The sequence below is a fragment of the Haliotis asinina genome, chromosome 8, assembly GCF_037392515.1.
Source record: "Haliotis asinina isolate JCU_RB_2024 chromosome 8, JCU_Hal_asi_v2, whole genome shotgun sequence".
Lineage (NCBI taxonomy): Eukaryota > Metazoa > Mollusca > Gastropoda > Lepetellida > Haliotidae > Haliotis > Haliotis asinina.
In genome coordinates, this window is record NC_090287.1 from 65344342 (window position 1) to 65359221 (window position 14880).

The 14880-nt window shown below is 39.5% G+C and overlaps 2 protein-coding genes across 2 annotated transcripts in view; one reads left to right on the forward strand and one right to left on the reverse strand.

Annotated features, from left to right (window-relative positions):
- The window catches only part of LOC137293693 (inositol-tetrakisphosphate 1-kinase-like), a 39585-nt gene extending 33480 nt beyond the window's left edge, over nucleotides 1–6105 (forward strand). The window contains exon 10 of the mRNA XM_067824394.1: nucleotides 133–6105. Within this exon, the coding sequence (XP_067680495.1) occupies nucleotides 133–482 (350 nt within the window). The 3' untranslated portion in view covers nucleotides 483–6105. The remainder of the gene's footprint in view (nucleotides 1–132) is intronic.
- LOC137293695 (uncharacterized) lies at nucleotides 5567–12742 on the reverse strand. The gene is made up of 5 exons (XM_067824397.1): nucleotides 12662–12742; nucleotides 12213–12308; nucleotides 8378–8475; nucleotides 7148–7287; nucleotides 5567–6674 (listed from the first exon to the last, which is right to left on the reverse strand). The coding sequence occupies exons 2-5, from the start codon at nucleotides 12253–12255 to the stop codon at nucleotides 6527–6529; spliced, it is 429 nt and encodes a 142-aa protein (XP_067680498.1). The 5' UTR covers nucleotides 12256–12308; nucleotides 12662–12742; the 3' UTR covers nucleotides 5567–6526.
- Nucleotides 12743–14880: the final 2138 nt, after the last annotated feature.

Here is a 14880-nt window from a genome sequence, read left to right on the forward strand (position 1 = left end):
ACTACAATATGTTTTCCATTTATGGAGTGATGATGTGCTAAAATTGTGGCAGGTTTTATGTTTACACCTCCTTCAACTTACAAAATGCTCAGGTCAGTTCTGGTTAGTGATGGAGATGTGTGTTTGCTACAGGCTATGATGAGGTGGACGACTTCCCTAGTGTCCTGCTCCAGTACCTGACGATGAGACTCGACGCCAAACCTGCTTCTATCACGCCTGATACAAATGGGGACCAACGCTTGACAGGCAACCTTGACTGTGATTCGTCTTCCAGAAAGAGGCTCAAACCCAACCTTGAAGCGAAAACAGAACCAAGTGAAAGAGTCAATGGAGAAGATACGTTGAATCATATAAAGACGTTTGAATCCATTAATGGTATCCATCCATTTTCAAGTTCCCTGTTTCGAGGAAAGGAGAGCTCAGTGTGTTCAAATCGGCAGCTAAGTGACGAGTTTAACAGACACACTAACGGCCACCATTGACGAAGGGCTTGGCAAGGGGCGACGACTTTGTTCCCACATGGATATTAAGGGTGAAGAGTATCGACAAGGACCAAATTGCATGTCCAGAACATGTGTTGACTCCAGTGCAATGTCTGAGCCCTGAATTATACTGCTACATTCTCTGTTCAACTATGTTCTCATAGCTCTTTACAATTTTTACTCTTTACAGAATGGCTACATAATTCTTTCATACTGTGATTATTTATATACTTCGGTGATCGGACATTTTAGATATTTTAATATTTTAAAATGATTAAGAATTAAGTCTTAAGTTGATTAAAGATTAGTTTTAAATATCAAAAATGCTCTTTTTTTCATCCTCATATTTCATTTCACAAACTTTTATTTGGTATCCTAGCAACCCCTTGTTATTTATCCTGGCATGAACAGCATTAGTCATGGAGGTTGACCTGAGAAAGGGAGAAAGCAGACACACTGGCAGAAAGTGATGCTATTATTATATCAGTTAGTTCACATATTGCAGTATTAAGCTCTTAGGGATTATATAATCTAATGTAATTCCATGTCAAAGTTGTAAGTAGTTCACGCTGCATCTCAGATGATCCCTATCACATGACCTCGAGCTACTTCATATGGGAGTGACGTTTGAGTGTAATTTAGTATTGGGGATATGGACTTGGAAAGTCTTTGTGCATACTGTTTGGGTCAAACCTCCATAAATGTGAATGACATTCTAAAAATTTGTAATTATTTAAGCATTGCGAATCATTGAAAACCCTGCCCATGACCTTGCTCTGTCCATGATGACCTTGAGGTGTTGAGAACACCCATACAGGCCACAACAAAACACATGTGACACTCTAGGCAATTGCGTCATTTCACCCAGTAGACAATAGCTACCTGTTTTCATAAGTCATATGATTATTGACCAGGCAGCTTGAGTTATCCATATTGTTATGTGGCTGCTTCTCACAGATAAGTTACTTTTTTAATTCCTTGTTCGGATAAACTATGTGACGCTGTTCTCGGTGCCCCAGTCTCCTTACATATAAGTTCCTGGTTTGATTCCTTGTATGGATAAACAATATGATGCTATTCTCGGTGCCCCAGTCTTGCAAAAATGAAAGATGCAGCGTGAACTCATGTCTCTTTTTTATCCTGTAGCAATTTTGCTTATAATGATAAAAAACTATATTATGAGAGAAAATTGTGTACTGTGAGTAGTGAAGACTCCCTATTGTTACAGTTACTGATTTGTAATGTGTTGGACACACAGGTAATGAAGAGCAAGCAAAGAGTGACCTTACTGGATGCTTGATACCAAATATATAATTGATATATATCTATCCATATATATCAGCTAGCGGGTATTCATTAACCAATGAAATCGTGTACATACTGCTTGCTTGTGTATGGTATATACAGTATACTGAGTCAACCCTATATCTACTGTACATAGTAAACGGGCCAGCTTTCAGGTGTTTAACTCATGATGCAAGATTATTGGCTATTCACCATTGTGTTTCAAGCCCGAGGTGCAGGATGTGATTGTAACAGTAATCTGTGGTGAACTATAGGCTGTTGCAGTTAAATGATTTTGACAAGCAGAGCCGAAAGGGTACGCTGCAAATGTTGCCATAGAACCACTGTGGAAGATCATCATATGAAGATATTGCAAATAAGTTTCATCTTGCATAATGGAAAAACATGAAAAATGGAAAGGTTTGCAGGATGATTTTGTTAATGAGAACAGCTGCTAGATTTTGTATGAGCTACTTGTGTGTATATCCTATGCCCTGTGGTGAAGGAGAGGGGCTATCTCACTATACTGTTTACAGGACTAGTATAGAACATTATTGTACAATATTCTGTAATAGTCGAGATGCATCATCAGCTTGGTAGATCATATCATTAGACGCTACATGCTGCTTGGATAACATAGCTTGATTTGGCAGTCCTCCATACACACTAGAAAACACAATTAGGATAGTTCTGCTGTGGCATCATCTGATGATTGTGTGTGTTAGGTATATGAATCTTTGTCTATGGCCCGGAAATAGGCTTGCTTATTTGGCTCACGTGTACGCACAGGTTGGTCACAACAAAATATATATGTATTAGTTTGCCAGATTTCATGATTTGACATGCTACGAAGTTACCTCCTGGCTGACAGTATGCTTCCCTTCCAAGGTTCTAAGGGTGAAAGATTTTAATTTGTAATGTGGAATTTGTCATAAACATGGCTACAACTTTTGTTGTTTGATGAAGACACGGTGAATAGAGATTGTTTTATTGGGTCAAGACTGTGGCTGCCTTGTTAGGGTATTTTTACTTTAATGTGCAAGTGGTGTAAACAACACACATCAACAAGCAATAAACACATAGATTTATTTTTTCACCAGTGCACATACATGTTGTAAGGTAATTATGGAATGACCGTTCTGTTTGCTCGTCTGTCCCATACATGAAGGTGTTCTGTCGCAAGTTTCTCTGTTGATTTCAAGTTTTATTTGTCACAGTGATTAACATGTTTGTTGGCAGACTTCATTGATTCTTTCCAGTGGTTCCTAGGACAGTTTTCCCTATTTCTCAGTATATAGACTGTATTTCAATATCAGTAGTCACAGGTCTGTTGTGTCACAGTTCGTCTTTAAATAGTGTGTGCTGTGTCTAAATCCGGGTATATCAAAACATTTGGGGCCAAGAACTGTGACACATCCAGACGATTGCTTAACCGGTCATCTGACTAGAACAATTGCTAGTTTCAGTGATCCAGGCTGTTGGTGTATGGATAATCCAGTGGCTATCCTCGTTACTCCTATTTCTGTAGTGAAGGGGGTTGGCAAACAACCATTTACGGGGATACATATAAATGAGCTGAAGAACTTTCTATGTGAGCTGGATACATGGGTGTTCTAGTGTTGCCTTAACTGGTCATGTTTTATAACTAATGAGAATGTTGGAAATTTTTAAGTGTAGAACTTCTTTCCCATCAAAATGAAGCACAAGGCATCTGCAGCTTCAGGAAAGACGATCCAAACCACATTGCCTACTTCGCACAAAAGTGGTGATATTTTCCTAGCTGCTCAGTTTTCATTAATCGCTTGAGATCTGCATCACTGAAGGTTGTCCTCTGACCTGAAGCTGGCACACCAGCATATACCTGGAATAACTTTAAAGAAGGATTAAACCAGTGACTTACTATTTACTCCAGTTTATTCATTCTCTGTAATGATGCACAAAACAAACTGTTTCCCATGCATTGTCATGTAATATGCTAATTTGAGAGATCATCTATTATCAAAAGATTATCTGCCATCATGTTAAATCAACATTTTTGCCTATTCCGATCTGTCCCTAAATATTTGCTATCCATTAAAAGTTAAATGCCAGGTACAGCATTACCTTGACAGTTGGTCACTGTGGCAAGCTTGTATATGCTGGAACTGATTGACCATTGTTGTGATACAGAGTTGTGTCCCTTAGTAGCCAGGATCTGATGGAAATAGGTTTAAATCCCGAAATCCCCCTAATTATGGTCCTTGGTTTGTAAGGACCATACCATAATTGTCAGTCTTAGTTGTGAATGTCTTAAATATGTTGTCCTTGACCTTCTGATTGATGGTCATATGACTGGAATGTGTTTCTGCCTCAGCCCCAACTCAGTTCTGTTTGTAACCCAGTAGAACATACCAGAATGTATGCTAAACTCAACCTAGGCCTCATCTCTAGAACTCAAGACTGATTATTAAAGCTGTAAGAAAATTCAAAGTATGGAAATGACTAAGGTTCTATGATTAATTCTGTCATCAAACATCAGATATGAAAATTGAGAAGGGGGAATTAGGCCTATGGCTCTGCAAGTCTATGATAGAGTCATATACAGTCATTAAACCAGCTGCTTGATGACTAGTGTAAGGTGGTAAGATAGTCATACAGTCATTAAACCAGCTGCGTGTAAGGTGATAAGATATGTGGCACAAAGATCAGTTTGTTTTTGTGATAGGTTCTACACTCTGTATACTTGCATTCACCTCCTTGTCGGACTCTTCAGTGGATCAGGATGTCATAGTATGTGCACAGCCAGCTTTGTTAGTGTGGATATTGAATTGTTTCACCTGTTTCAGTTCGACATGTTTTACTTTCATTCCTTGGTGATTGTGATTATACCTGTCCACTGGTACAATGGTATCCCTTTCATGTCATGCAACATCTATGGCCTGAAGTGTGGTATTTTCAAAGTCCATATAGAAAATATAAATGCATGATTTGAAGCAAATTAAAGTAACTGACTTTGCATTTACCTTGAATTCATAAACATCGGACTATCCCCGGTATATCCAGCAGCACATGGACAGGTAGATGGTGTGGAAAGGAAAGGTTAATATTTTTTCAGGGTACTTTTACATTGTGATAATCTTTTGTTTATTAGGCTTGTTCTATCAAGTGCATTTTGCCACATACATGGGTTTTAGTCCAGGTGCTTTTGTCATTTTGAAAACATTTGCTAATAAGTAGAAAGTATTTTGTTCTTATTTTCTTTTTAAAACATCATATATATAGTGCTTTGATGCAGGTGCATACTGACCATGTGTTGAGTGTGCCAGTCTTTGAATGGTATGAGATAAGGTGGAAGGTCTCCCCTGTTGTACATACCACCAGTCACAACTACTGCAGGTACGTTATCGGGCTGAAAAGTTTGTTACTCAGGCTTTGGAAGTTCCAACTTGAAGGGGGACCATTTGTGTTATCCAAATAAAAAGTGGTGGCTGTGTTTTGAAATATTCCTCAATATTTGTAAGAGAAGCTACATTCGTGAACATAAACATGTTAACGTAGGTTCCATTTGATGAAACTTAAGAAGACAGCACACTTAGCGAATCTGATGACGGTGTTGAACACAGTTCTGTTGCAGTGCATGGTTCGTGTACGGCACATTGATCTAGTGACTAAACTGATTGTACGTGATGTACACAGGGTATGCAGTGACTGAAGCAATGACTCCCTCACCATAATCCAGTACTTAGCATCACAAGGTAATCTAGTGACCCAGTAATAATGAACATGGTGAACCTATGTTGTCACAAGAATAGAGTCTTAAATTGGAAAATACTTTATTACAAGAATAATATACAAAACAGTTTGAGTCTAATTTTGAGTTGATACACCATTAGGCATCTTTTTAACATACTGTCAAATCCAAGGACGTTATGGTTTGGATTACTGTATAGTGTGTGCAATATGTATGTAGGCATATATGCACGACTGCTGCTTTTTTAAAAATGCACAATGTTTGGAGTGTAAGAGAGACATCATTAGTATCAGTGTAACCGCGATTTATACAATCAAATCATGTATGTTGAATTGTCTGTCACACCTATGAAGCATTCCTCTATTCAGTGTCTTAAGCTTCCTTTTTTCAAACATTAATTGTTGAATTTTCTGTATCTTTGTCACTGGCGTTTTACTGCTTTGTTCATTGATTTCAAAGTTATTTTATTGCAACTTTGCGTTTTTAAATGAAATAATATAAGTATTTATATCTATGTTAATTTTGAGGAATCATGCATTTGATACTATATTCTTGTTTCATACTTCTCATGCATTGCCTTGGCATAGTAAAATTTTGTTTTTTAATGAAGCAAACTTTGTGTTGTTTGTAACTACTTACTTGTGGATTTGTACACACTTAGTAAGACAACACCTGTCAAGTCTTGCTCCATCATCATACCAGGGGCTGGAGGGTGAACCACACCGTCAAGACAGCTAGAGTCAAATCATTCTGAACTCTTTCACATATTAACATACCATGGCTCCTACACCTCATCTTGTCACAATTTGTATGTGAATGTCGATGAACTTGTCCACGTGTTGATATCTTGAACTATGCTCTTAACACTGAGCAGATGACAAGAATCATTCCAAACATTTTCTAACTGTTGTTTTGGTACTGACCAGATCACAGAACTATTCTGCAGCATCCTCGGACACAGAACTGTCACAGAAGTTAACTTCTTTGAATGCTGTCTTTCTATTCTGACCACAGTATGCTCGCTGGCTGTCTAGGCTCTGAGTTGATCACAGAACTGTTCCACGTGTTTGATTGCGATTCCAGGTTGCACCGGGTGCCTATATGTACACAGGAGAATGCCATGAGGGAGGTTGCTAACAATCAGGCCTTCTGTATTCCCCACTGAGGTGGCATATACACTGCAGGAGAGAAGTTTAGTTACAAAGTAAACATTGCTGCAAATATTATACAAAATACATTCCTTACTTTTCAGAACAATGTATTAAGTTTTCAGAAGTAATGATTATGCCATCACAAGTATCATGACATCTTATGATCTACTCCTCCAACACAAGTCACACTATCCCTTGAACAGTGGACATATAGCTAAAGTACTCCGATCATTCACTGAGCAGTTGTACTCCACCTTACCTGCAACAGTGGTTGCTTCTGCACTAACAACACCTGGCTAAGGTACTCTCCACCTTACCTGCAACAGTGGTTGTTTCTGCACTAACGACACCTGGCTTAGGTACTCCCCTTTACCTGCAACAGTGGTTGCTCATCCACTAACGACACCTGGCTAAGGTACTCCACCATACCTGAATCAGTGATTGTTTCTGCACGAACGACACCTGGCTAAGGTACTCCACCATCCCTGCCATGTGCTTACCTGCAGTATGTCTTCTGGTACACTTTGAACTCTGTTGTCTTCCCACCCTTCGATGGGATCATGAACCCGGCCTCCAGAATGGACTCTGTGTGTTGGCTGGATATCGAGCGAAACACAGGAAGAAACTGCTGAAGATCAGCCTGGAAATGAGGCAGTGTTGGAACAATGCAAGCCATGACTAAGCAAGTATGATTACCAACACTGTAGTATTCTGACTGTAATCTAGTGGCTAAAGCATTTGCTCATCACGGCAAAGATCTGAGTTCAACTCCCCACATGGGTATTATGTGTAAAGCCCATTTCTGGTGTCTTTGACTAGATTTTGCTGGAATATTGCTTAACAATGGCATAACAATAAACTCGCTCACTCACTTGTTAGCAATAGCCTAACTACATATACAGCATACATATCCTAGTGGCTGATACAATGAGCAGCATCACAAACAAGTTCAACCACCTGTTCTAACTTAATCGACTCTGTCAAAGTGGAGAGATAAGCGCTGTAACATCTCCATCATCTGTTATATGAAGGAATACTTGACTACATGCTTCAAGCAATACAGCCAAGGTATGTATATCAGAACTGACACAAATTTCAAACTGCCTATGTCATAAAATCAGTTTAATACATAGCTTAAAAGCCAATCCCCACAATGGAGTCCTGATCACAGACAACTCAGACCACAAAACAACTGGGCCCCATTCCTCAAAGTGATTGTAATGCCACCACTACCATATGTCTATGTAAAGTATTGAAGTCACGATCTTAGGAGCACTATTATCTTCTGGTCCCCCATTGTGATATTGCAGGACTACTGCTGACAGAGATTACAACTACACAGATTACTCTTCCTCTGTTCATGTAACACACACAGGGTTTGGGGGATGGTCTATCTTCACTGTACAGGCAGCCTGCAGATGAAGAGGATTAGTGAGAATGTTTTAAAGAAAGGGGTCATCCCATGCTTTAGCTGAACTTAACAAGATGACCATCTTCACCACATCGTCCAATCTCCAACACCTCTCCAGAGCCACCACCTTCTAATGTGACGGCACCTTCAGTGTAAGCTCTAGTGTTTACCATCAGCTCTACACAATCCATGCCATGGTCAACAGCAAGATGTTTCGTCTGGTTTATGGACTTCTTCCAGACAAGAAACACCCATGAGCCTCTCTACCTCAGCAACAAGACATTAACACCAATATCAGATGGTTGTTCTTAGAAGCTACCTGTTCCAGATTGTCCAGTTCCCCGTGTGTGTAGATGGGCACTCCATGTTGGGCTGCCAGACATACTCCACTCACAATGCCAGCACTCAACAGGTTACCTACAACATGCAGACAGGTAGTGGAAAGACTCATTGCAGTAGCTTCAGAACTGCACAAAACAACAAATAAACAAACTAATTCATGAAAACGGGCATCCACAAGAGATACTGCTTTGATGGGTATAAACAATACCACATTTTGATGGGAAACAAAACTCAAACATACAGTTGTCCAGTCGGACCCATTATTATTTGCAGGTAATCACCAGAAGTGAATTGGCTTAAAGAGGCACTAGCACAGAGCAATTTCTGTGAGTACCCGGATGATATCCCAGAATTTGTGACTGGTTCATGACCTCTGCTGTGCCACCCATATGTGCAGTTGACAGTTGAAGTACAGACTGATCAACAAAGATGAAGTCATTTTTACTTCATTATTATGGAAACAAATGAAACACTTTGAAATTTAATCATCTGCCAGTGGTAAAAAACTCAAAAATAACGAGATCAATGTACCTCTTCATATTTTGTCTTATAACCCTAATTAGTTTATTATCATATTTGTATTCATTTTGAAAGTTAATAAAAAGCACACTCTCCTGATACTTATACTGAATTTTTAACATGACTGTAATATCTAAACACTGTATAGATTGTTAACGTGAATCATATTTCACACAAGCCTTATGCGCAACTAAGTATGTTGTCTGTAATACAGATTCTGCTGAATGTTGGTAAGTAATCCTGCTCTATGTCATGTGTCTTTCAACAGTCTAATATGCATCACTGCAGGTTTTTCACACTGGTGTATAGTTTCACTGGTTACCCAAGATAGCACACCTGACAACTAATTGTATGATGTCTGCCATTCTAAATAGTTTAGTTAGCCAATAATGGGCAATCAATCAATGAAGGTAATGTTGTTTTAACACCCGTACTTCATGACAGGCTGTAGTCAGTATAGATGAGTAAATCCACACACATAAACACTTTTGACAAATCTTCTGTGGAAGATACAGTAATTAATCAATCAATGTGTTCTTGGTTAATTCCATGTTTGTTTTTGTAACTCAGCTGATAAACCCTCTTGCATCACTTACATGCACATATTACATAACATGTAATACATCAGACCTTGCTTTAAAACATTCAGTAATTACTCCAGACAGGAGAAATGCCAAATGGGAACCTTTGTCAAGTAATCCGAGTGGTGTTACCTGTGTATAACTGTTATAAATTTATTAACTGACCATCAAGTGAATGATGACAAATAATATGTAGGTTTATACAAAAAAAAGCAGGTTACAGCAAGGGAGAAGCAATCACAATATTGCATGCAGCCTTAAAACACTTATGGGCCAAAACTGTTTTGAGGATACCAGCGGATCTTTGTTGTTACATAAGAAATACATAAATGCATTTGCTGTGTACTTGGGTAAATAGGTATAATCAGGTTTTACCTAACAATATTTCCAGATTTCTCTACCAATTAAGTCATTATTAATTCCAATGCTTTAAAGGGTCACTAATGCGGAGCAATTTCCGTGGACTGGTGTAAACTTTTGTTATTGTTTTTCTCCCGTGAGTACCCGGATGATATCCCCGTATTCGTGACTGGTTCGTGACCTCTGCTGTGCAGTCCGTATGAGCAATTGATAGTTTAATTATAGACAGATCAACTAAGGTGAAGTCATTTTTACTTCATTTTTACTTCACCTGCCAGTGGTAGAAATGGTAAAAAATTATTAGGACGGAAAAATAACGAAGCCAATGTACGTCTCTATATTTTGTCTCATAACCCTAATTAGTTTACTGTCATATTTGTATGATTTTGAAAATTAATAAAAGAACACACTGTCTGCTTATACTTATAGTAAATTTCTAACATGACTGCAACATTTATACATTGTATAGATTGCCAATGTGGATCCTATTTCACACACATACGCGATCTAGTGTGTTTTCTGTCACATAGATTCTGTTGAATGCTACAACAAATAAATTAAAACAAAATGCAAATAATGAATGTAAAACAGACTAATTTTATAGAAACAATGTCAGGCTACTACCTTGTTCAGGAATGTATCCATCAATATCCACATAAAAGAAATCGTATTCCATTCATCTGCAGCTGGTAAATAATCCTGCTCTGTGTTGTGTTTCTTACAACAGTCTAATTTGCAAAAAAGTAACACATCGTTTCATGTCTGTCACATTGGTGAAAACCTGATAAACCTCTCATTGGTCACCCAAGACAGCAAACCTGGCAACTAATTGTATGACGTCCACCATTCTAAGTAATTTAGTTAACCAATAATGAGCAATCAATCAATCAACGCAAGGGTGGTTAATTCTTTGAAGGGAGGATGTTGTTTTTACACTCACACTTTACAAGAGGGTGTAGAAATGCCAAATGGGAACCTTTGTTGAGTAATAGAAGTGGTGTTACTACTAATTATACCTGTTATAAATTCATTAACTGACCATCCAGAGAATGATGACAAATAACATGTGTAGGTTTACACCATCAAACGCGAGTTACAGCAAGGAAGATGTAATCTCTGTGTCACATGCAGCCTGAAAACACTTATGGGCCGAAACTGTTGTGAGGATACCAATGGAACTTTGTTACATAAGGAATACATACAGGCATTTGCTGTATACTTGGGTAAATAGGTGTAATTAGGGGTTTATTTTTACATAAGAAAATTTTCAGATTTCTCTACCAAAGGCAAAGTCATTGTTTTTGTTTACGAATTCAAATAAATCAACTGTGTGTTTTTATTATCATAAATAATAAACCAGGGTAGCTACCATAGCTACCAAAATTTACGTATGATATTTGCTATCACAGCTGAACCAGCACTCAAAACTACCTAAATATAAAGCTTTGCAATCTTTCGGACTGAAACAAATGGCTTACTACGTGCCTGTAGACATCACATTTTCACATAACATGATTATATATCAGGGTTAAAAACACAGAAATAGGATCAAATTGGATCAGTCACTATACCATCCAAGCATCTGAAAAAATCTACACTGCTGGGATATTTTGTTACGATCAGACAAGGAATACCATGGATATTTTTAAATAATGGCATATGATGGGCATCCGGCCTCCTGGCTGTTTAGGTGAAGAAATTCTGCTAATATGGACAGGAGCCCAGTCCCTTTGTCTGTCCCGGTCGAGGGAGCAGGCGCTGACCAATTTGCAGTTTGGTTTCGTAATTAGACCGTTGGCGAGAAACATTATTCGCTCCACATCAGTGCCCCTATAAATACAAAGCTTTGCAATCTATCAGACTTATACGAAACAAATGGCTTGCTTACATCATATTTTACATGACATGGTTAATCGAGGTAAAAAGCACAGGAATAAAATCAAACTAGATCAGTCTCTATACCACCAATGCATTAGAAAAAACGTTGATCGCTGGAATACTTTATTACAATGAGACAAGGAATACCAGGGATATTTTCAAATATCAGAATGTGATGGGCATCCACCTTCCTCACGGTTTAAGGTGAAGAAATTCTGCCAGTGTGGACAGTAGTAGCTCAGTCCCTGTGTCCGTCACGGTGTAGGGAGCAGGTGAGGACCAACTTGTAGCTTGGTTTCATATTCAACCGTTGGGAAGAAACACCAATCGCTCCACATCAGTGCCTGTTTAGGCCACCCATTAGTCTGAATTTTCGGAACAGCAAGTGAGTTTTGACAATCTTTATTTCTTAACTGTCAAATTATTCAGGCTAAATTTAAAAAGGGTAATTTACTAATTATTGAAATGACCTACTGTGGATGAAGGTATCCCAGGTTGGCACGGGGCTCGAGTCCATGACGTCACATGCTTCAGAGCTTCACGTCTGACATGACTATGTAGATCTAATCACTGAAAGTGACAGACAATTTCAAATTGAATTTGAGACTAAAATCAATAAATCTAAAAAGACTGATATCTGAACCATCCATCTTATCCCCGTACTAAAATCACCTAACCACATTAGATCTATGTTATAGTAAGTTATTAATAGTTTGACATATTCAAAGTCTCTATTCTATGTAATGATACTGTGTTAGTTAAATAACTTTTTTCGTCCCTGTCCAAAACCCCTCGCCGAGCACAAACGGCGCTTGTCTAGCATGAGAATGGTCTATTTTAGCAGCCAGTTTGAAAGTGGACATAGAACGTATTGTCCAATCGACAGCCCTGACAACGGATTACCATCTCCGGAAAGTACTCACAGCTCACAACCACTTAATCAATGTAAGCACAGGTGTCTTGATTCTGAAGTTGGCTGTATAAGGGGACGTAACTCTAAATATACATATCTGTCTGTGCCACAGAAATGGTGTCAGCATCACTATATGATTATTTGTTCGAACCCCGCAGTTCCCATGAGACAGCATATTGTTCTTTTTGTTTTTGTTTTGGGTTTTTTTGTTTTGTTTTGTTTTAAAAAATGCAATAAATTCAAGGCAGCCAGACTGAATTAGAAATGTTGTAAGGGACATAAAAAGATTAAAGTATGACCGATTTTTTTCCAAACACCAGAGGACGAAGTAAACATATATGATTTACAGACAGAAAATAGAAGTTGTTTAAAATCTGCTATTCTAACCATAGGCATATCGATCCATCTTATGTCGACAAAAATCTGCGTGTGCGTAACTCGTACATTAGCCACGACTAATACACGTTAAATGACACTGATTGCCTTGTTTAGCAGTCGAAATTTCAGGACTTGATGAGTCGCATCACCAGCGTGAGACCCTGGTGGCCATCTAAGGTCGACCCAGTTCACTGAACAGAAAGCAGGGGCGTAGCTACTGTATTCTAATTGAACTCGGTGTGTAACACGGGATGGCCTAAAATTCGGGCCGGGCCACGGCGTACCAAATATATTATTTTCTAATAAACCCACTAATAAACACCAAGCCTACACATGATTATTGCAGCATACAGTCGTGGCAATAATGATCAATTTGAACCCACAAACGCGTACCATATAAAGTTTATTACGAGTAAATCGGTTAAAACTCATGAATACGAGAGTTTCCTGAGAACTGGCTGACCGAAGTTACATCTAAAAGTGGAATCGTTAAACAAAACACGATTTAAAATACATAAATATTTCAGTTAATTCGGATACACATTTCCGTCGGCCCGAAACTATTTCCTACGTCTATATCCAATCCAATCAAATACCACCCCATAAATTCACTATTCATAGTATTTAAAGCATGCATGATACGATCTCTTCCCCACATCCTCAACATCATGTCGGCCACAATTGTTCGCTCCGGCTTGGCTCGAGCCATCAAAAGCAACTTAAACCCAGGACAAGTATGTTGAATTGTAATTAATCTGTTGATTGGTATTATATCGACTTATAATGCTATCAAATGAAACATGTAAAGAAAACTAGCCCCTTAAACCGAAGCGACGTTTTCACTCCACTCTCAACATAGCCTCAATCAAAAGCGTCAAGTCCCTGTTCGGCCCGACTTGGCCCGGGCCCTAAAACCACCCGAAACCTGCCACACGTATATTGTCTTGTGTTTACATCTACAGATTACCGGCCTGACTTGGGCCGACGTTTAGGCCATCCCATGTAACGCGAGCCCTGTTTGGTCACTGCTATGAATTTCCGACCGGATAATCACTTCATTAAACATAAGGAAACCCCTGACTGCATTTCTGGGTGACGCAGCATCACACTTTCTTTTCTGAGATCCGTCTCAGTGGGTAACGTCAAGATCCACGTCACTTCCGGCTTCCCCGTGGGTGCAATGATGTAACGGAAGTCATGTTCAAAGCGGTGTTATCCTGACCCCTGTATCAGCGCATCCCCCTCCCCGCATATGAGACAGTTTACAGATCCTGTGTGAGTGGTATCAGGCCAGCTCACACGTTCCCCCAGTCACCTCCACCTTTAATCTGGAATCCGGAACGTTAGAACTACACCGGGGCTACTTGAATGGAGAGCAACCGCGGACGTAGGACGTGTGCCGTTACCGGGAAGTCCTGGCGAGGCAAGTCCTGTGTCAACATATTCCACCCCTGGTAAAGCGGACAGGTCAGTTAGCGGAATCTCCGGCTTATCATCTCAGGAGCAGATCGACACTCTAAAACATGCGTCCTCAAAAACGAGAATCAAATGGGTGGCATCGAACCGAGACTTGCTTGAAAGAACAAGCACTGGTTTGCCAGAGAGTGACTGGGTATTCCAGACGTTTTTGAGCTGCATGAGTGAACAGTTATACAGGGACCGGGCAGACCAGGGAGACCAGGGAGACCAGGCAGACCAGGGAGACCAGGCAGACCTGGCAGGCCAGGGAGACCAGGCAAACCAGGGAGACCAGGCAGACCAGGGAGACCAGGCAGACCAGGGAGACCAGGGATTCAGAAACTAGGAGCCTGGGATCATCACCAATTAGAAGTCACATCATACAACCATCAG